The sequence below is a fragment of the Pan paniscus genome, chromosome 15, assembly GCF_029289425.2.
Source record: "Pan paniscus chromosome 15, NHGRI_mPanPan1-v2.0_pri, whole genome shotgun sequence".
NCBI classification, from domain to species: domain Eukaryota; kingdom Metazoa; phylum Chordata; class Mammalia; order Primates; family Hominidae; genus Pan; species Pan paniscus.
In genome coordinates this window covers 65867746-65888647 of record NC_073264.2, presented here as the reverse complement: position 1 = coordinate 65888647, position 20902 = coordinate 65867746, and the positions used below count along the sequence as shown (strand labels likewise).

At 55.3% G+C, this 20902-nt stretch overlaps 1 protein-coding gene across 4 annotated transcripts in view; it reads left to right on the top strand.

Moving 5' to 3' along the window:
• The window catches only part of SPTB (spectrin beta, erythrocytic), a 137101-nt gene that overhangs the window by 108535 nt on the left and 7664 nt on the right, over positions 1-20902 (top strand). For all 4 annotated transcript variants that reach the window (XM_055097703.2, XM_034937698.3, XM_063596086.1 and 1 more), the window contains exons 24-32: positions 330-460; positions 1432-1636; positions 1902-2276; positions 3728-3972; positions 5124-5262; positions 5734-5818; positions 6992-7188; positions 7499-7548; positions 8050-8125. In XM_055097703.2, coding sequence (XP_054953678.1) covers positions 330-460; positions 1432-1636; positions 1902-2276; positions 3728-3972; positions 5124-5262; positions 5734-5818; positions 6992-7188; positions 7499-7548; positions 8050-8125 — 1503 coding nt within the window. The remainder of the gene's footprint in view (positions 1-329; positions 461-1431; positions 1637-1901; positions 2277-3727; positions 3973-5123; positions 5263-5733; positions 5819-6991; positions 7189-7498; positions 7549-8049; positions 8126-20902) is intronic.

Below are 20902 nucleotides of genomic sequence, written 5' to 3'. Positions count from 1 at the left end.
ACGCTATGAAAGAGATGGGGTGAGAGGTGACAGGTGGGGGTCTCTCAAAGCTGGAATGATATAGGATGTTTTCATGGGGACAGGGGTTAGAGCACAAAAGGAAGGGTATATGTCGGATACGAATCAGGGGAGTCCAGAGAGGAAGGTAGGGCACGGGCATTGCTGGGAAATCAGAAAGGCAGGAAGGAAGCATGTGTGGCTCTCCTGCGGGTGTCCCACAAGCCTACTCCCCTCCTCCCTCGGGCACCTCCAGGAGTGGGGGCACAACTTGCCAAGGGAGGGATCATGGCCAGACTGAGCTCTGGCACTGACCGTCTGCTGCCTCCTAGGATGAAGAGGGCGCCATCGTGATGCTGAAGCGACATTTGCGGCAGCAGCGTGCGGTGGAGGACTACGGCCGGAACATCAAGCAGCTGGCCAGCCGGGCCCAGGGCCTGCTGTCTGCAGGCCACCCTGAGGGGTGCGTGTGCCCCCTGTGGTGACTCGGTCAGGAGATGGGGATTGAGCTAGGGGCCCATCAGCCAACGTCCCTTCAGATTTAAAAGGAAAATGGAAAGAGTTTTCCCATCAAATAGGGCTAGAGAAAATTGCTGCGGGACTGGTGATGGATCCAATTTCATTTTATGCCTTGGTTTTGTGTGAATCACTTCCAGCTGGGCCATCGAGGCCCTGGTTTTCGAAATAATCAGAGAAGGGGTTAGCAAAACTACCTCTTGGTGACCTGAGAGCACCAATTTTCCGAAGGGTTACAATATGCTAAGGGACACTGAAGACTACTTTAGCTTTTATTTTTATGGTGCAGAAGGTCTCCAGGACTTCACAGTCCAGACAGAACCATGATGTAGGAGTGCAGGTGGAAACCTGTGCCCACATGGGCTGCGAGGTTTTGTGGATCCTGCATAAATGGAAGCCCACTGGGCCACAGACCACACACTGCCCCCAGCCATGGCCCTGTCCTCAGCTGCCATTAGGGTGCCCACCACTGTGGGTCCTCAGCAGCCACCCCAGAGGTTTCCCTGGGAGCCACATTGTCTGGGCCCCTAGTATGTCTTTTCCCTCCCTGGAGGGCTGAGCAGAGCTGTTGCTGCAGGAGCCCCACTCAGGTAGTGCTGCTCCTCCAGCCTCTCTGGAAGAACAATGGAGGTGTTCCCCATTTGCACTTGTCCCTGTAAGCTTGCCAGAGTGAGGGGCACCATGGGAAGCACCCCTCCAGGACAGAATTCCAGGACACAGTGTGTCATCCCCTGAGGCTAGGGTGTGGCCCCTTCTCTCCCCAGCTCTTCCCCGGCAAAGCCCCTGTCATTTCTCCAGAGCTTCACTCCCTACCTATCCCTGCCAGGGGGCTGTGGTTGGCATATGTTGGCTCCCCGGAGCCACTGCTCTGGGTTTGTGGCTGCTGTCTCTGAGGGCCTTTTTGGTTTTGAATTCCAGGGAACAGATCATCAGACTTCAGGGGCAAGTGGACAAGCACTACGCAGGGCTGAAGGACGTGGCGGAAGAGCGCAAGCGCAAGCTGGAGAACATGTACCACCTGTTCCAGCTCAAGCGGGAGACCGACGACCTGGAGCAGTGGATTTCAGAAAAGGAGCTGGTGGCCTCTTCCCCAGAAATGGGGCAAGACTTTGACCACGTGACTGTGAGTAGCCACAGCTCCTGCTGTTTTTGTCTTTCTCTAATGCGGTAGACGCAGCCAGCCGTCACTCAAGACACACAGAGTGCTGCATAGGACGTAACCTCCCCAGTGTGAGGCGGGACCAGCCGATGCAGGCCTGCCCTGGGGAATGTGTGACAGCGCAGCTCCCGGAGCTGCAGTCGCTGCCTGGGAAAGTCTTTGGCTAAGCTGGTGACACCTGTAACCCCTGTGCCCCCCATAAACACATTTCTGTCTGCCCCATGCCTAGCTTCTGCGGGACAAGTTCCGGGACTTTGCCCGGGAGACCGGGGCGATTGGGCAGGAGCGGGTGGACAATGTGAATGCCTTCATCGAGCGACTCATCGACGCGGGCCACAGCGAGGCGGCCACCATTGCCGAGTGGAAGGACGGGCTGAACGAGATGTGGGCAGACCTCCTGGAGCTCATTGACACGCGCATGCAGCTGCTGGCCGCCTCCTATGACCTGCACCGCTACTTCTACACGGGTGCCGAGATCCTGGGCCTCATCGACGAGAAGCACCGCGAGCTGCCCGAGGACGTGGGGCTGGACGCCAGCACGGCCGAGTCCTTCCACCGGGTGCACACAGCCTTCGAGCGGGAGCTCCACCTGCTGGGTGTCCAGGTACCTTCAGCCCCCTGCCGCCCACCTGCTACCAATTTCCAGGAGCCCTGGGTGTCAGTCCCCACCTGGCTGTCAGCGGGGAAACCTCTAGGATAAGTGCCAGGAGGTTTTGCCTCCTTAGACAGCCAGGAGCTCAGGGCTGGGAGCAGTGGCTTTCAGATGTTCCTTAGCTTCAGAAGTCATTCTTTAAACTGAATCCTCACAAAAGGCCAATGCATACAATACTATACGGTTGCAGTTTCTCCAGTTGTGCAGTACTATTAGTGAACACACGCACAGCACTTTTCTAGCACCAGGTGCTCTTCTGAGCAATGTATGTAGCCGCTGGACCCTCATGGCAGTCCTCTGAGGCAGCTACTAATATTCCCTGCACTTTGTAGATGAGAAAAGGGAGAGGTGTAGAAGACCCATAAGTTTCCCAGGAACATGTAGGTACGAAGTGGAGCCAGGGCTCAGACCCTGGCAGTCTAGCTATAGACCCCACATACTTAGCCACCGGGCACTTCAGCCTTTCCACATGGGAGCTGGAGAGCCCCCAAGTTCTACTGTTCAGACCCTTGCCCCATCACTGGAGTGCCCTCCGCAGATCCGTAGGGTGCCCCAGAGCTTGGTGTGATAGAAAGAGCAAATGCAAGGGGGCCCCTGTTGCTGAGGGCTCCCCCAGCTTCCAGTGCAGCAGGGAGAGGTAGGCTGGCTGCGCAATCCCAGGCCAGCCCTGCAGGGCTTGGGGACAGAACACCAGGGTAGGCTGGGCCCCTGGTTGATCCAAAAGGGGACCTCTTAGGGAAGTGTCCTCCAGCTGGAGTGGAGGGCCTGGTGTGTGGCTGTTGCATTTGGGGATGCCAGGGCCCCTGAGATAGGTGTAGCCCCACTGACGTCTTAGGAGTGAGGTTTCACTGTCCCCGGGGCCAGCCTCAATCAGGGGATCTGGTGCAACCACTTCCTTGGAGAGGCAGCACACAGAGTGGTTAAGAACGGGGACGCAGGAGCATGATGCAAATCCCAGCTGTACCCCTTTACTAGTGTGAAGGACCCTGGACCAGTTACTTAGCTTCCTTGTGCCTCGTTTACCCATCTCAGAAACAGCAATAGTAATAGTACCTCCTTCATGGGTTTGTTGGAAAGACGAAGAGAGTTCATCAGTAGAAAGTGTTTAGAACAGTGCCTGGTATGTAGTTCCTCTCATTAGTGTATTGTTGAGGAGATCAAAGGGCAGGATTTCCTCTCACTCCCAAACCTTCACAAAGTTCAAGAGGTATCTTGGGTAGGCAGAGGTGTCAAAGCAAGGAGTCTTCTCCTACAGCACCCCCTGGGTGGAGGCTGAAGATCCTACCTTCCAGCAGTGCCCTGGGCAGGGAGGCCAGGAGGAGGTAGCTGCCCTTCCAGTCCTAGGCCCACAGCACCTAGGGAGCAATGTCCAGGGAACAATGTCTGATTTTGCCTGACCACAGGTGCAGCAGTTCCAGGACGTGGCCACCCGTCTGCAGACAGCATATGCTGGGGAGAAGGCAGAGGCCATCCAGAACAAGGAGCAGGAGGTGTCTGCCGCGTGGCAGGCGCTGCTCGATGCCTGTGCCGGGCGCCGGACCCAGCTAGTGGACACGGCGGATAAATTCCGCTTCTTCAGCATGGCCCGTGACCTCCTCTCCTGGATGGAGAGCATCATCCGGCAGATCGAGACCCAGGAGAGGCCCAGGTGAGGGGAGTGTCCTTGAGGCAGAGGCAGCTCCTCTCCAGGCCAGAGGAGCCCGGCCAACCAGGGTGCTGCACTGTAGCTCCTCCGTGAAGGGACAGTCCTGGACTATCGTTCCATGAAAATCCCTGGGGAACACTTGAGGCCTGAGGCTGGATCCAGGCAGAAATGGCCTGGCTCAGCTTCCACTGGGAGGACCAATCGCTCCAGTCAGGAGAGTCCTGAGTGTGGAGAGAGAGACATCTGTCATTCAGGTTCTCTAATGGGAACAGTGACCATGGTTGTCAGTGAAAATAAGCAACTCACATGTCCAAAGCTGGGCAGGTCTAAGACTGCGCATTCTTCTCCCAGCCCTGGGATGTGAGGGGGCCCTTCCCCCAAAACTCAGGAAGAAGCTCATTGTCCATGAGAGGAGGAGTCAGGCATGTGGGCAGTGAGAGCCCCTGCAGAGATCAGACCACTCTGCCCAGTCTGTGTCACTTCATCAGTTATTGCTGATCCATCTCCATTCTATTGCCCCTAAGGTATCTGTCCTGATGGTCTTACTTTTAACATCCTTATGGAGATATAATTCACATACCACACTTCATCCATTTAGGGTGTATCATTCAATGGTTTTTAATATATTCGCTGTTACACAACTATCCCCACAATCTAAGGTTAGAAGATTTTCATCACTCCGCCCCTATTAGCAGTCACTCCCCATTCCCCTCTCTTCCCAGTCCCTGGAAACCACTACTTGACTTTCTGTCTCTCTAGATTTGCCTGTTCTGGACATTTCATATAAATGAAATCATACAATATGTGGTCTTTTGTGACTGGCTTCTTTCCCTTAGTATAATGTTTTCAAGATGCATCCCTGTTGTAGCATCAATCAGTACTCCATTCCTTTTTATTGCCCACTAATAATCCCAGGCTTCTTTGGGGATTTCTGTACCCACTGCCTATGCTCTGGCCACTGAGCAATGGAAGATACCAGGGCATCGGTGTTCCTGCTGGGGCTGGGCTGGCGGAGGACCCCCTGGCTGGCCAGAGAGAGAGGAGGGAGCAGGGTCAGACTCCCACAGGCAAGGGGAGGTGGGCCCCTCTGGTTGGGACACAGAGGCAGGCCAGAGTGACCCAGAGTTCCCTTCTTCCCTTGTCCTGTCCCCCAGGGATGTCTCCTCTGTGGAACTGCTCATGAAGTATCACCAGGGCATCAATGCAGAGATTGAAACCCGGAGCAAGAACTTCAGTGCCTGCCTGGAGCTTGGCGAGTCCCTGCTGCAGCGGCAGCACCAGGCCTCAGAGGAGGTGAGGGGACTGCAAGGATGGAGGCAAGCCCCTCCATCTCCATCCCCACTGTGCCAGCCAGGCAGCCTCCTGGGAGGGAGATGAGAGCTGCAGCTTTTCTGAGGAGCTTGTCTTGCTCTCACTCATGGAGATCGGGGCTACACACAGGCCCGGGGATTGGAGCCCCAGCAAGCGCACTCCCTGCCTTAAGGAGCTGGCCACTCAGTAAAGGAGAGCAGCCTCATAACCTGCCTAACACCCACAGGTGCACACACTTTGGAGCTGGTGACCTCCTTTAATAGGAGAGGCGCATGGGCCTCAGAGAGGTTAAATAACTTGCCCCAGGCCACACAGCTGGCAAGTAGCTGGGCCAAGACTTGAAGCCAGGACTGTAGGACCAAACCTGGCATTCTTTGCAGGACCCATCTGCGCACTGCCTCAGATGGTGAAGGGTGAGCCAAGCCTGAGCTTTTCTCCCTTTCCTCCCCATAGATCCGCGAGAAACTGCAGCAGGTGATGTCCAGGAGGAAAGAGATGAATGAGAAGTGGGAAGCCCGCTGGGAGCGGCTCCGCATGTGTGAGTACAGCCCTGGAGCCAGGGCCCAGGGGCAGGAGTACCCCCGCGGGAGTAGGGGAATGGGGAGGTGCCACAATGGGTGGATTTTCACTACTACCTAGAGAGGAGCCCCCCACAGCACTGCTCTTCAGCAAAGCTCTGGGGCCAGGGGCCTCAGCGGTCCAGGCAGAAGGCCAGAGTAGACACGCTGCTGGAAGCCTCACTCTAACTAGCCAGCGTGCCCCCACTCCCTGCCCATCCTCTGCCCCACTTGCCCCCAGCCTCATGCCCGGGCTGGTATGCCTGCAGAGCTATGGCCTGGGGGAGGGGTTGGGGGCCTGGGGGAGGGGCTGGGGGCCTGGGGGAGGGGTTGAGGGTCCGGGGGAGGAGTTGGGGGTCTGGGAGAGGGGATGGGGTAAGGCTCTGAGGAATCCCAGACATTCCTCATGAGGAATGTCAAGCACAGAACCGGCTCTTCCTCCTTCAGCTGGGTGCTGATGAGAAGTGGGGAAAAGCCACCATTCAGGGAGGAGCTGTGAGCCAAGAAGGGCCAACTGGTCCCCTGGCCACTCGTCCAGCATCATGTGAGACAGCCAAGGGCTGGGAAGAATGTTCAACACAGAAGACTCCTTTTCAGAGACATCTAAAATACATTTTGTTTTCAAAATAGAGTTGTAATTAGTGAAAAATATAGCTTAAAAAATATAACTATTGGGCCAGGCATGGTGGGTAACATCTATAATCCCAGCACTTTGGGAGGCCAAGGCAGGAGGATTGCTTGAGCTCAAGAGTTTGAGACCAGCCTGGGCAACATAGGGAGACCCTATCTACAACGACAGAAAAAATCAGCTGGGCATGGTGGTGCACACCTATAGTCCCAGCCACTTGGTAGGCTGAGATGGGAGGATCACTTGAACCCAGGAGGCTGAGGCTGCCATGAGCCATAATCACATCACTGCACTCCAGCCTGGGTGACAGATTGAAGCCCTCCCTCTAAAAAAATATAACTATTGTGAAGATCGGTTAGGGGCCCAGTGTGGAATGGGGTGGCTGCAGGCAGCAAGCGTATCCATGTGGTTTAGGGACACCTATTCAGGCCACCTGCCTGACCACTGGCCCCAATCAGGAGTGAACGATTGGGTGCTAACAGGCCCTGGGCCTTGTGGGGGGTCTGTGTCCTGTTCCCCCTGGCAGTGCTGGAGGTGTGCCAGTTCTCGAGGGATGCCTCTGTGGCTGAGGCGTGGCTGATTGCCCAGGAGCCCTACCTGGCCAGCGGGGACTTTGGACACACAGTGGACAGTGTGGAGAAGCTCATCAAGAGGCATGAGGCTTTTGAGAAGTCCACGGCCAGCTGGGCAGAGCGCTTTGCTGCCCTGGAGAAGCCCACCACGGTGAGCAGGGAACAGTGCTGGGAGGCTCAGGAGGGTGGCAGCTGTGCCCCCAGGGGTCTCATGTAAGGACTCCGGGCCAGTTGTTAGGTACTTAGAATGGTGTGACAGGCTTGGCCAGCAGCGACAATGGGAAGGAAAGACAAGTGGCAGGAAGTACTGACCTCCGAATGCAAAGGACAGAAGGGGCTGACTCTAGAAGGAACAAGTGTCAGGGCATGTGGGGGTGCAGGGCCGCATCCAGAGGGAGATCGTCTGAGAACACAACTTGCCTCTGTGGCTGCTCTGACCCCTGGGCCTTCTCCTCCTCTAGCTTGAGCTGAAAGAACGCCAGATTGCAGAGAGACCCGCAGAGGAGACTGGGTGAGTGGTGGCCGTGTGTCCAGGGAGCTGAATGCTCTGCCAAGTGGGAGTAGGGGGTGCCTTTCATCAGAAACCTGACATTGGGACCAGTTGCATTTGACCTCTCACACTGGGCACCCTTGTCAGGAAGGCCCAGAGTGCCTGAGCATGAGCGCAGAGGACCTTTTGCTTCCCCAGTCACAGGCGGGCTGAAGGCCTGGCGCGGGAGGAGGGGGCTGGGAGCAGTGGCTGCCAGGCGAGGCCCCACCTCGGAGCCACCTGAACACGGGGCCACACAGGCCGTTCTGCCTGAAACCTGGCTCCCTTCTGAAGAATCTGCCTTGGCTTTTCCGAAGAAGTCTCTGGGCGGCTCCTTGCCAAGCACCATCCAGGCTGCCGGCTGACTGGAGGGGGAGCTATTTGGTGCTCCTCCCTGTGGGTGCAGGTGAAAAGCCAGGCCTCGCAGGAGGCACTGGCCTCAGAGGGGTGCTTGTTTCTAAAGAGAGACTGTGTCTTCCTTAGGCCTCAAGAGGAGGAAGGCGAGACAGCAGGGGAGGCTCCGGTTTCCCACCATGCGGCCACCGAGAGAACGTCCCCGGTCAGTCTCTGGTCTCGTTTGTCTAGTTCCTGGGAGTCACTGCAGCCAGAGCCCTCTCACCCCTACTAGGCTCAGCCCAGGTGGAGGCGAGATGAGCTGGCGCAGCCCCGCCCTCCATCCTCCCCACATCCCTGCAGCCACCTCCCAGCAGAGCAGGCTACGTCCTCACTGAGGTGTTCTTCATGAGAGTACTAGCCTCCTCCACTCCTCCCCACAGCGCAGAGGAAACAGGCCAGCCCAGTGACATGACGTTATTAGTTTTGTTTTATCTAATCTAATAAATTTTATTGTATAAATATATCACCATTTACATGAGGGGAAACACTAGCCAGAGATGATTAGTGCATTTCTGTACACCGTCCTTTTCCCCATTTTCCAACTCCTTCCTCTAGGCAGTACTCACCCCCTGCACCCACACCTACACACATGCACATGCCCACACACACATGCATGCACACACAAATACACACCCACATGCACACACACCACACACCCCCATATATACATACACCTCACGCACCACACACCCACATACACATACACACATAAATACACATACACACAAACACACCACACTCACCCACATGCACCCACACCACATCCCCATACACACATCCACACACACCCACACACGCATACTCATACAGACCACACCCCATACACACCTCACGCACATCCACACACCCACATACACAGACACATACGCACACACAAATATGCACACACCACACCCACCCACATGCACACACACCACACCCCATACACACACATCCACACACTCACACCCACACACACGTACACACTCATACACACCACACCCCCACACACACCCACATGCACACACCGGAACCTCCACACACACACACACATACATGTGCACACACCACACCCACACACACACACACACACCCCAATCACTCGGCTGTCCCATCCCACCTGCCCCACCACAGGCATCTTCAGTGGTGAAGTGGGGGTGCCCATCCTTGTAGGCGATTCTTTCCCCCTATGCAGAGCCCTCTCCTCTTTCCACCGATCTGGCCTGAGGCCTGTGGGTCAGTGAGTCTGGATATGGAGCTGGTTCTGGGGCAAGAACAGACTTGAAGGAAGCCTGCAAAATTGAGAATCCCAGGGCTTTGAGTAACAGAGGTCAGCCCCCCAACTTGTGGGAAAGGAGGATGAGCCAGAGGCCTGGCTCAAGGGACAGGGAGAGCCCAAGACAGCAGCTGCCAGAGGCCTAGGGCATGCGCCTCAGGACCTTACCTGGAGCAGGCCCCTTAGGACTCCATGGGGTCTGTGCAGGGAGCCTGGGAGGCTGTCACCCAGGCTTAGGGAGCTGCTCTGGGGAGCAGCTGACCGAGAGGAAAGCAAGAATTCAGCACACGGCTTGCATGGCTTCCCCCTGCATGTCCCCGCTGTGGCAGGCTGCACTGGGGGCCAAGGGAGCCACAGATCCTTCCTGCAGCCCACCTCTCCAGGTGTCCCGTGAGCCCGCCTGAACCTGGGGGTGAGGTTAGGAAGACTGGCATTCCAGATGGAAGTTTCTGGTACACCAGTCACACCCAGAAACATATACAGATAGTGAGGCCTCCCTTTTTCAGCCCTCACCCTCTGAGAGAGACAGATGCCCTCCCCACCCCCACCCACCCACCACGCACGCACGCACGCGCGCGCGCGCGCGCACACACACACACACACTCCTCTGTGGCCTCCAGCCTGGCCAGAGGCCTCCCTTTCCTAGCTGCACCAGCCCACCATGCCCAGCAGAGGGCACTGCTGGGCTCCTGCTGAAGGGTCTCTCCCAGAAGTTCCCTCCGAAGCTCCCGTCATTGCATGTGGGTTCGCCTCCCTGTCTGTGGCGGACTGTGTCCCAGCCCCTTTTTCCCAGCAACAGCCCCTGCCGGAAGGAGAGCGAACTCTGGGGGGCCGGCACAGACTGCGGACACGGGCTAGGGCCCTGCACCCTGCCCCCGCCTGCTTCTGCCATGCGTCCCTGTGTGTCTGCATGTGGCGGTGTCCTGGTGTGCGGGCTCCTCTGTGAGCACCAGAGCGACTCCATCCACTGTCTGTGTCATGTGTGTCTGTGCAAATGTAATTACTTGTGCATCAGAGCCTCCTCCAGCCAACACCTGAATGTCACTGGGTTGGGGGGAATAAAACCTGTTTGGACCTGATGATCTCTTTGGGGGAAGAAGTGAGCCCACATTTGAGACCCTTTCCGGAGAGCCAGCCACTCCAGCAGATGGGAAGACTGGCTTGTGCCTGGTACCGGAAAGAAACCAGATGGTGACTCAAACGAACACAGACCCAAGGCCTCACGCACAGATTTCCTGCTGCTGCTCCCTTCTGAGCCTTTTGTTAAGTTCTCATGGGGATCCACGAACCTCAGAGGGAGGGCCTAATACCCCATCCACCTTCGATGCAAGAAAGAGGAGGACAGAGCCTGTCGGGAAAGCCCAACCTGGCTCTAGAAGGCTCCTCGCAAGCCCAGTGGCTGGTCCCTCCAGACTGCCTGGAACTACCCCTTCACAGAACCGCAGGCCTCTCCCAGGAAGGGATGGCCAATGGCTGCGCCTCCCCTTGGGGATAGTCCTGGGGGATGGTGGCTCTCCTGCTGGTCCTCTGTGTGTGGTCTGGTGTCGGTGCCCTACAGAATAGATCCATGCGGTGTTGCTTCATGTACAACCCCTCACTGTGCGTGTCGGCTTCCTGCTGGGGGGAACTGATGGGAGTGGACCAGGCACCCCTGCTCCTGTCTGGACAGCTGCACACCACAGGGTGGCACCCCACCCCAGTCCTCCCCTTCCCCACGTGTGTGTGCACCTGGTGACTGAAGCTGCCATCCCACACATCAGCCTCTTTCTCAAGCACATCACTGCACGGTCCCACCGCCTTCCCTCACCTCTTGCCTTTTCACATTAGAGCACGTTCTGGTAAAGGCCAATCCGTTCATACAGGTAAGTGCATGGGAGGCCAGGCAGAAGAAACAAGACCTCACTCACGAAAGACAAAACTGCTGGAGGGGAAGTCAGGACATCTGGGTTCTAGTCCTTAATTCTGTTGGTAACTTCCTGCATGATTTTAGATAAAAACCACCTAATCCCCTGAGTCTCCGCACTCTTATAAAGCCTTCTCTGGAGAATTACGGAAAGTCTGGAACATTTCTGTATGTCAGCAATTTAGCAAATTACAGGGAGGGGCTGGGAGAGGTGGTTTGCACCACTTTCCTCTTGCCTGGTGCTTAGTGCTGTGGTACCTGGCTGGTCTCAGGTACCCACTGGTGTGAGACGGGAGATGGGAAAGAAGTAGTAAAGGGCTGGGGTGTTTGCCTTCGTCCCTGTGGGGGACTAGAGGTGGGGCTGCACCTCTGCTACGGTAAGGACAGTGCCCTGAAGGAGGCCCAGGTCTGCGAGGGAGCCCTCGGCAGTGGGCAGGCAGACCTGCTCCAGACTAAGCATCTCCCCTTCACCTGGGGCTGTGGCCCTGGGAAGCACTTGGGGGTCCTGCTGAGCATCCCCCACCTCCCAGGCTCTGGGTGCCTCAGAAGCCCCAGTGTAATGTGTGGTGAGAGGCTGTTTTCTCCTGGGAGAGAAGGAGGTGGATTGCATGGAGAAGAAATGGTGTTGATGATGCTGCAAGTCCCCCCAGGCTAAAGGTCCCCAGTGCACAGCCCTGCGCATCTTCCTGTCCACTGTGCCCAATTCTGGTTTTGGGAAGTGAAGTGTGAACTGCTCTGAGAACTCCCTCAGCAGGGCTGCGGTGATGCCATGTGTGACGTCCCTGAAAGGGATTGGTGCTCCTAATCGCCTTTGCTAGGGCTCACTGTGTGGGATAAACATACCCTGCCTGCCTCCAAGCCCCAAGGCTAGATCCAGGCTGTAGTGCAGACGGGACCCTGGGATGCCAGGTCACTCCAGAAAGCAGCTGCTGGGTGCCCCCTCGTTATCAGCCTTCTCGTCAGGAAGTCAGGGAAAGCTCTCTTCCCCAAGGGCAGCTCACAGATGCCATTCTTCCGCGTGGCCTTCCAGCACTGCCTGTGCAGCCAGCAGCCCTGGAGAAAGGGACTGAGCATCTCACTAGGGCTGAACGTAGGAGCTGAGACTCCTAGGTCCCTTGTGTCTCCATTCCCATAGGATTAAAGGTTTATGTGGCTTCAGGGAAGTAACCAGCACTTACGAACGTGAGGGGCTGAGCAGGCACTGGACTTGTAGCCAAGACCACCTCTTGGCCGGTGTCTGGCTGGCTCCAGCTGCTGCTGCCCCTTGGCAACCTGAGCACCTCCCCCAGCAGCAGCCTCCCTGGCAGGCAGCCAGGAGCTTTAATCAGCAGCCAGTGGTGGGGCTCTGACGTCCTTGGATGGAAGAGATGTGGGTGTGGAGACAGCAGCTGTGTTTCTTCTCGCCTGAACAAGCTCTCCCAGTCTTTCCTTCTCCTCCTGCTACTCTTTCAGACATTTTGCAGTGAATGCAAATCCTATGTTTGTTGGTAATAGGCAGACCCAGCTGGAAACAACATCAGTTTTCCCCAAAACCTGGGCATGTTCCTGTCTACCCAGTATGCCTGAGTCAGTGTGGCAGGGGTGTGTCTGCCTATACTCTGGCACTGCGCCTGGCTCCCTGGAGAAACCTGCTGTAGGCTCTTTCTGGACACCTGCCCGCTGCTGGGCATGTCCCTTTCTCCTTGCTGTGGTCAGATTTAATATTCCTGGCCCCTCTGTTTTGATGACTCTTCCTAAGTTCTTCCTTTCAAGCTGTGTTTCAGAACATCCTAGATACTGATGGCCTCAGGATGAGACTCAGTTAACATTGGAGGCATCTCAGAAATGGGTTTGAAGTGGACGATGTGACCACTGGGTGGCAGATCTGGATGGGGGAGTCAGTGTCTTCTAACTCTCTCTAATCTTTCAAATGCTGAGTGGCTGGCTCAGGGCCACTGAGCGACTAAGCAGCCAGCAGCTCCTTCAGGGCAGGGACCTGAAGAGGCCACACAGGTGGTGGGCATGGTGAAGACAGCTCCCGAGGAAGCCTCATTCTCTTCTCACACCCTGGTGACAGTGGACCAGGTTTCTCCTCCCCTGCACACTGCCATTCCCCTTCCCCTCCATTCACTTTACCAGGTGCCCTTCTGCCCTGCATCCCTACCTGTCATCTTGGCCAGGCCCCCCAGTTGCCATCTCAGACAGACAGCTGGACTCTGGGGTGCAGTGTTGCACTGGACTGCTCCCCTAACCCACTTCTCATAAGAGCCTTTCCCCATCCCTTGGCCTGCAATCCAGGGGACTCCTCACCATATATCCCACCCTCAGCTCCCCGCCCTGGCTCTTTCCCCCTGTTCAGCAACAGCTTCTGCTTTCTCCTTTAAGGCATCTGTCTCTGCCCACCTTAAGTTGCCATCTCTTCATCTCTTTGGCTGCCCTCAGCTCAACAAACCATTTCTTTTTCTTCTCTTGCAAACAACTGTCTTCTGAACAGCCTTTCCAACCCACCCAGTGACAGCCCTTCTCACCCAGAGGACAAGAGCTGAGATATCAGACATCGGGCGAGGACAACACTTCTTGGCGGCCAGAGTCACTTCTTGGCTGCTGGCTCCCCACACCCCACAGTCACCAGCACTCTTTGGTTGCCTAAGGCATCTAGCAGGGGGTCTTGTTTGGCCCCAAGCCCCTCTTCCAGCTCTGGCATGATTATGCTGCCTCTGTCAATCAGCCATGTGTTTTGCATAAGCCAGGATCATCTCATTTAGACTGTGAACCCCATCGGACAGGTGCTTTCCTCTGGAGTGAGGATACAGGTCTCCTCTCTTGCAGGAGAATTAGTAAGAACACAGAGTTTGGTGCCAGACAGACCTGCGTCCTCAACATTCCTCACTAATGTGTGACTATGGACAGGCCGCTCATTCTGTATGACCCCCAGTTTCCCTCATTTGTAACACAGGTGTAATAACAGTACCTGCCTTGCAGAGAGGCTGGGAGGATTGGAAGAGACAATGTAGGTAGAGCAGCTGGCACTGAGTAGGTGATCATTTAAGTCCCTTCATTTTTCTCCATCCCCCACCTCAGTCCTTCATCTCTTAAAAGTAGCATCCTCCATGTGAATTCTAACATGAATTCAGTTGTGACACGATGCATCCCGTTGCTGCAGTCAGCCTGTTTCTGGGGTGCATCCTCAGGCCCTGGTTCTCACTGGTGTTACCTTTAGAGAGAAGACCTTGTCGCCTGTGTTCTTTGCTTGTAAATGCATCCGGGTTCTCTGAGCATCTTCAGAACCTCTGAAACACCCTGTGGTCCGGAGCCAGGTTGTGTTTCTCCTGGGAGCCTGAGGAGTTTGTCGTCTGTGTGCAGTCCCCTGCGCCACCTGCTGGTTGAGCCTGGACATACACCTTCACCTCCTTTGGCCCGGAGAAGACATTTACCCACCTGCCCATGTCCCTGGCCTGTTTTGCACATCCTCTGTGAAGACCCCAACCCCTGCCTCCCCCACCCAAGCCAGCTTCCTAGCAAGGCAGGACCCTAAAAAGTCAAGCTTACACAGACTCCTGCTTGACTTTGCAAGACTGCAAAAACCCAGAGATGGCCATCCCGCACCCATTGGGAGCCTGTGGCCTCTCCCTGTTGGTTTGACTACAATCCTGTGAGACCCCAAAAGGGCTGTGCCCTCTTCTCCACTGATCCCTGTCAACCAGCAACCAATGCTGCTTGTCCCCTGCCCTCCTCTGATGTCATGATCCCACAGCCAGTACACACAGCTCCTCAGACACCTCCCCCTGCCTCTTCCCCAAACCAGAGGACTAAAGGCAGTGCCTTCCCTTATTCAGCCCACTCTGCAATTCTCCTTCACCTCCATTTATGGTCTAGACTCCCTTGCTGCCCCCAGCTGGACACCCAGAATTTCTTCCAAGCAGCGGGACTCTCTTCCTTCAGAGTGTCCCCTGCTCCGGTGGGTGGCAGCCCTCAGTGGTACAGGTGGAATCTGCATCTTCCTGATGACCTGAGGACTCCAGCAGCAGCCCCTGCCTTACAGCACAAAGGTGGAAGGGAACCTCAGATCAGCTCCTCCATATGCTGCCTTTGGGCAGAACCTGCCGGTCCCTTAGTCACACCTCAGCCACATGAGTAGCCAGCATCGCCCCTCCTGGTGCTCTCTGTCCATAGATCTCGCCTCCTGTCGGGTAAGGCAGTCCCCACCTCAGACCATGGCCTGCTTACAGGGGGGCAGCCTCCCCTCATCCCCTCTTATTAGCCTTGAGGCTCAGGGGAGGTGGGTCCTCCTGCCAAACCATGCTGCTAGCCTGACCCAGGGCCCACGGTTGGCATGGGTGGATGGTTCAGCTGGTGAGCTGGGAGGTCCTTGATGGATCTGGCCTAGAAAGAGGCAGGACTGATCCAACAGGACCACAGGCCTCCCACTGCAGGTTCGCAGCCAGGGGGTCATGGGTGGGTCCCTGCCCAGCTACTTGGCTCCCTGCCCAGCTACTTGGCTCCCTGCTTTCCCACACCACCTGTGGTGCCCTTTCCGATTTGAGAGGCATTGTGTGGATAGGAAGCAGGGCCATGGATTCTTGCCCCAGCTCTGCTACTGACTTGCTGTGTGCTCTAATCTCAGCCCGTCACTGAGCTTTTCCGGAACCCAGTTTTCTCATCTGAGATAGGAGAGGCTGAGTCCCATGACCCCAAGGCCTCTTTCCAGCTCTAGAATTCTGAGAATCTCTTTTCTCACATCAGCTTCATCTACCCCATCTCCAGCCTCCCCCACCCCCTTCCCTGATAAGGCCCCCATTGTTGATTCTACCTACATACCCCTCCCAGAGGCATGGCTAGAAATAAAAGGCCCCAGAGAAATTCCTTATCTCTTATGAATTGCAAAAGATCTTTACATACACATACACACTCATATACTTGCAGGGCTGTGTCAGGCTCCCACACCCCTCCTCCCCCGTGAGCAAGGAGCCTGCCAGCAGCATCTGGCCATCCCTCCAGCTTGCTCTCTGCTGTTTGTGCACTTTCCCTGGGCAGATGGGAACCCCAAGAGTAACTATTTAAAAAATGGTTCTGCTTCAGAAAAGGATTTGACCTCTTGGATATATATCTAGACACAATCTTCCTCGAAGTCTTTTCTTGACAAAGTTGTGAGCTCTTTGTAAAATCCACTTGTGAATTACCAGAGCCCTCCACTCAGCAGCACGCTGTGGTCTTTGGCCGGACCTGGGGACCTCTGCCTTTGGCTTCTGGGGCCCCTCCACCTCAGTGCCCCACTCCAAGCATTGAGGCAGGGCCTCAGGCCGCTTCTGCACTACCCTAAAGGGGTGGGGCCTCAGGCCCTCCTGCACTGCTTACCTGTTCACATGGCTTCTCCCTTCCTGTCTCAAGCCTCAGAATGTTCCAACTGAAACTGGCCGAGAAAGGAGGGGCTGAGGCCTTGCCTGCCAATGGCTGAGATTCCCATTCCCCATTTCTCAGTCCTGAGCATCCGCTACTCCAGGAACAAGAGGGTTTTTGAGATCCTTACACCAGCCCCACAGGACACTGGCCACAATAATTGCTCAGCAAAGCCCCAGGGAGGCAGGGGTGGATAGGGAGGGGTGAAGGATCATAAGAAAGCCAACATTTACAGACATGACCTCACTTTAAAAGGCTGCAAACCACCTGTGAAGTAGGTCATGGGCTCACTCCCACTAACTGAGTCAGGAAGGTTCTCTCCCTTCCCCCAGATGGAATTCCAGGGACTCTCACTCCAGGCCTGTCTGACCCAACACCTGGGAAGGGGCGGGCTTCTCAGGAGGCCCTCTGCTGTTGGTCCTGGATGGGAGAGCAGGAAGAGGGCTGAGGGAAGGGGCCAGCTCCGTCTGAGAGCTCATCGGTGTCTCTGCTCACAGAGCCTTCTAGAAATCCCTGTCCTCCTTACTCCCTCACCCCAGTGCCTCTTGGTTCCTCCTCCTTGTCCCCCTCCAGGGAGTTGGCCAGCCTCCTGGGAGCTGAGGAGGGGAAGAAAGGATTGTCCCCAAAGCCCCTTCCCCCTCTCCTGTACCCACCTTCATTACACCTCACCTTTCTCACCTGTGTCCGCTCCCCCCTCCCAGAGAGGAAGGGAAGCCCTGCCAAAGCCCAGTTCCTTCATCTCTCACCCTCATTCTTGGCCTTGGCCTTCAGGGTGGAGAGTACAAGATGCATTTTAAATTGTCTCTACAGGAGCAGTCAGGAACGCCAAAGAAATCTTTGCATACATTGGAAAACCCCCATTTTCCAAAGCCAACCTGTGACCTGGCCATATAATTTTTGATCGCACTGGCATAGCCTCTGAATGTCCCTGCCAAGGAATGTGGGCCAGGCACCCATTAAGAGGAAACAGAAGAAAGGTAGGATTAAGTTGGAAGTCAGTCCTGGCAAAATCCATGTCTATTTTCAGAGGACAGTTTTCTAAAGGAAGGAAAATGGAATGGAAGTATAGGAAGAAAATGTAGACATGGAGGTCTCTAGTAAAACCAATCCCAGGAGAGCAGAGGCTGGGTAAGAGGGGCAAACATGGCTGAGAGGGTCTGGCAAGCTTCCCTCCCTATATCTGCCATGGCTGCTTCTCTGAGACCCAAGGGCAGGGAGAGCACTGATGGTAGCAGGAGCAGTAGTGCAGCCCATGTCCCCTCCTCTGGAACCTACTCCCGCCCCTCTTGGAGGAAAAGCAGGCCCTCCCCAGATGTATACCCAAGTCAGAGCACAGGATCCACAGAAAGACCCCAAGCCCAGGCTTCCAGTCCCATCCCTGCCTCTCCTGCTCTTCCTCCCTGCTACGGTGATCCAGGCAGGGCTTTGGGGCCTCCAGATCCTTGTGGCCAATGCTGGCTCATTGCAGACACTCTAGGGTCCAAAGGCTGCCAGATGCATAGAGAGGAGTGGCCTGGCCACAACCCTCAGGGGCGCTAAGGTGGGAAAAGATGAACACCATAAAGATGGGATAAAAGCTCAGGTCTGTCCATTTTGGGAGTGCATATTCCAAACTGCCTCCTATACCTATTAGCTTTGTTGTCACCAGGAAATGCAGAGTCCTCAATTCTTAGTCTGTCTTGGGAGAATTCGGCCAAGAGACCAAGTAGTAATGTAAGCAAAAGGTTTACTGAAGGAAAATAAAGAGCAGGGATTGTATTTATTTATTTATTTTGTGACAGAGTCTCACTCTGTCTCCCAGGCTGGAGTGCAGTGGTGTGATCTCGGCTCACTGCAACCTCCACCTCCCGGGTTCAAGCGATTCTCCTGCCTCAGCCTCCCAAGTAGCTGGGACTACAGGCACGTGCCACCACGCCCAGCTAATTTTTTGTATTTTTAGTAGAGACGGGGTTTCACTGTGTTAGCCAGGATGGTCTAAATCTCCTGATCTCGTGATCCGCCTGCCTCAGCCTCCCAAAGTGTTGGGATTACAGGCGTGAGCCACCACGCCCGACCTGGGAGTTTATTGAAGTAGACTCCAAGAGAGGAGCCAGCAGGTCCGCCTGGGAAGCAGCAGTATTCACAGCAAGAGTGAGGTAGCAGCAGAGACAGTACACTCTGAAAGATGAGGCAGAGCAGGCTGCTCGAAAGATGAGCCAGCAACTAGAGAGTTCTGCCTTGCGGTTTTTATTAGGTCACACTCTCTTTAAGTTCCTGCCTCTGTCTCAAGTCTCCACCTTTGTCTAATTTCCTGCCTCTATCTTATGTCTCCATCTTTTCGCCCCACCTAGTTCCCGCCCCAGGTTTGTGGGACTCTCCCTTACTGTCAGCTGATGAACCTGCAGGGGCGGGTGTCGGATATGAATCCTATCGAATGGTGATGTTGCTAATTACTGCCACTCCAGGAAGGGTGTATATTGGTATTTATTGCACCTGCATATCTCGTAGGAATTTCTCCTTTGCTTTCTTTCCCTCCTTAGCATGCAGCTGGCTACATTCCCACAGGTTAACTGCAGAGTGATGACTGGGCATCTTAAGGGGTGTCTTGGGGTGTTCCTTCCTGCATAGATATTTCCCCTCCTCTCTGCTCATATCTAGGGTGAATGTTTTGGGTGGTCTCTGGGGTGTGAGACTTTCCAGACCTCCCTTTCTCAGGGGCTCTCCCACCTGCTCATATTTATCTGCCTACTCCAACAGTATAACCTTGGGCAAGTCACTTGACCTCTCTGAGCACTGGTTTTCTCATTATAGATCGAAAGCATTAGACTAAGTCAGTGGTTTCCAAACTTTCCCAGCCACATAACCCTTTCTTTAAATGAAATCTTACTGGAACCCTACCATGTAACCTGTTTACTGAACAGTCCTAATTTGATGAGATACAAACATGACCAGTTTTATCTTTCTTGCAACCACTGCCTTCCAACGTCTCCATTGAGCCCCCCTTCCCATTCCTAAGGCCACCTCAGGCAGACCCTGGTCACTTTCAATGGATAAAAAGTCTGCCCAGTTGTTTCAGTTTAAAGCTTCGATCTGATGTCCAACATGGGGCCCACATCCTCCCATCCTCCATCCTCTGTTTCGGGTTTGCCCCATAGTCTAAAGGATTCAGACCAGGGAGGAGAACATGGTCTGCTCTCTCCTGGCTCCTTCCCTCTCCTCCCCAGCACTCTTCTGGACCTCTGTCTTCAGCTGTTGGGGCAGGGAGGAGGGAGCAGAAAAAGAACCTTTTCTGACCTCCTGGCTGAAGATGTCCTTGGTGCTTCAGGCATCCAGCTGCTTGGGGGCCTTCCTACCTCTTGCTGAAAGGTGTTTAGCAGTCAGGCCTTTGGGACCAGGTCCTGGCCAGATGGCTCCAGTGAGGCTGCCTTCCTTGGTGCTCACTTGGCACGGAGGAGACCCACCCATTCTTGCCCCACCTGGCAATGGGAGGCCGCCCGCTGCTGCCCCAATCTGTCCTGCCCTCTCTTTCTTCTGCCCCAACAGGCAAAAGGGCAGATCAGCAAGGTCTAGCATAAGGAGATGCCCAGCCAGGGAATGGCAGGTCAGCTTCCCCTTCTCGTGGGCACCTGTATGTCATACAGTGAGTGGCACCATTGGAGGCCCCTCCCTTGACTTGGGCAGGGGCCAGGCATCCCCAGGTCTCCACAGGGAGGTGCAGGGAGGTAAAGACCACAGCAGTTCCCCAAGGCAGTGCCTCCTTACGAGGGGGATTCTCAACTCCTGCTGCACATTAGATCCCATGAAATGCTCAGTAAGAGATACCAATGTGCCGACCCCTGGGGCCAGTTAACTCAGCATCTTGAGATGGAGCCTGAGAATGTTTCTTTTGAAAGCACCTGAGGTGATTGCGGAAGGCAGCCAGGGTTAGGAACCACTGCCCTGTCCAAAAAGTTCCCATCAAATGATGGAGAAAGGACCTGTTAGACCTGCTGATGGCCAGGGAGGGTCTGGGTTCTCCCTTTGTAAGGTGGCAGGGGCAGACTTAGGACCTGGTACCCTTAGCTTTAGGGCTTTAGGCACAATTTGAAAGTACCAGAAGAGTTCCCATTCAACATTCTACTATAAGTGGTTGCCAAACTTGTCTTAGCAGCAGAACTTTCCTCATACGAGTGTCCGGCTGCAGCAAGGGGAGGGGCCAGAGCTTTGCCAGCAGCATTGGAACCTGCCCCCCCTCACACCCCTTTAATGACATAATCACTCAGGCCCCTTTGGCTCACTCTGAGAACCTTCCGTTGCTATGTTACATTGGAGACAAGGGGCCACCCTGCAGCTCTCTGAAGGGAGAATGGGGTGGAAATGGAGCCAGAAGCACAGGCAGAGTAGAGAAGCAAGTGGGCACCCATAGCAGGTTGTGGGAGAGCCAGGGT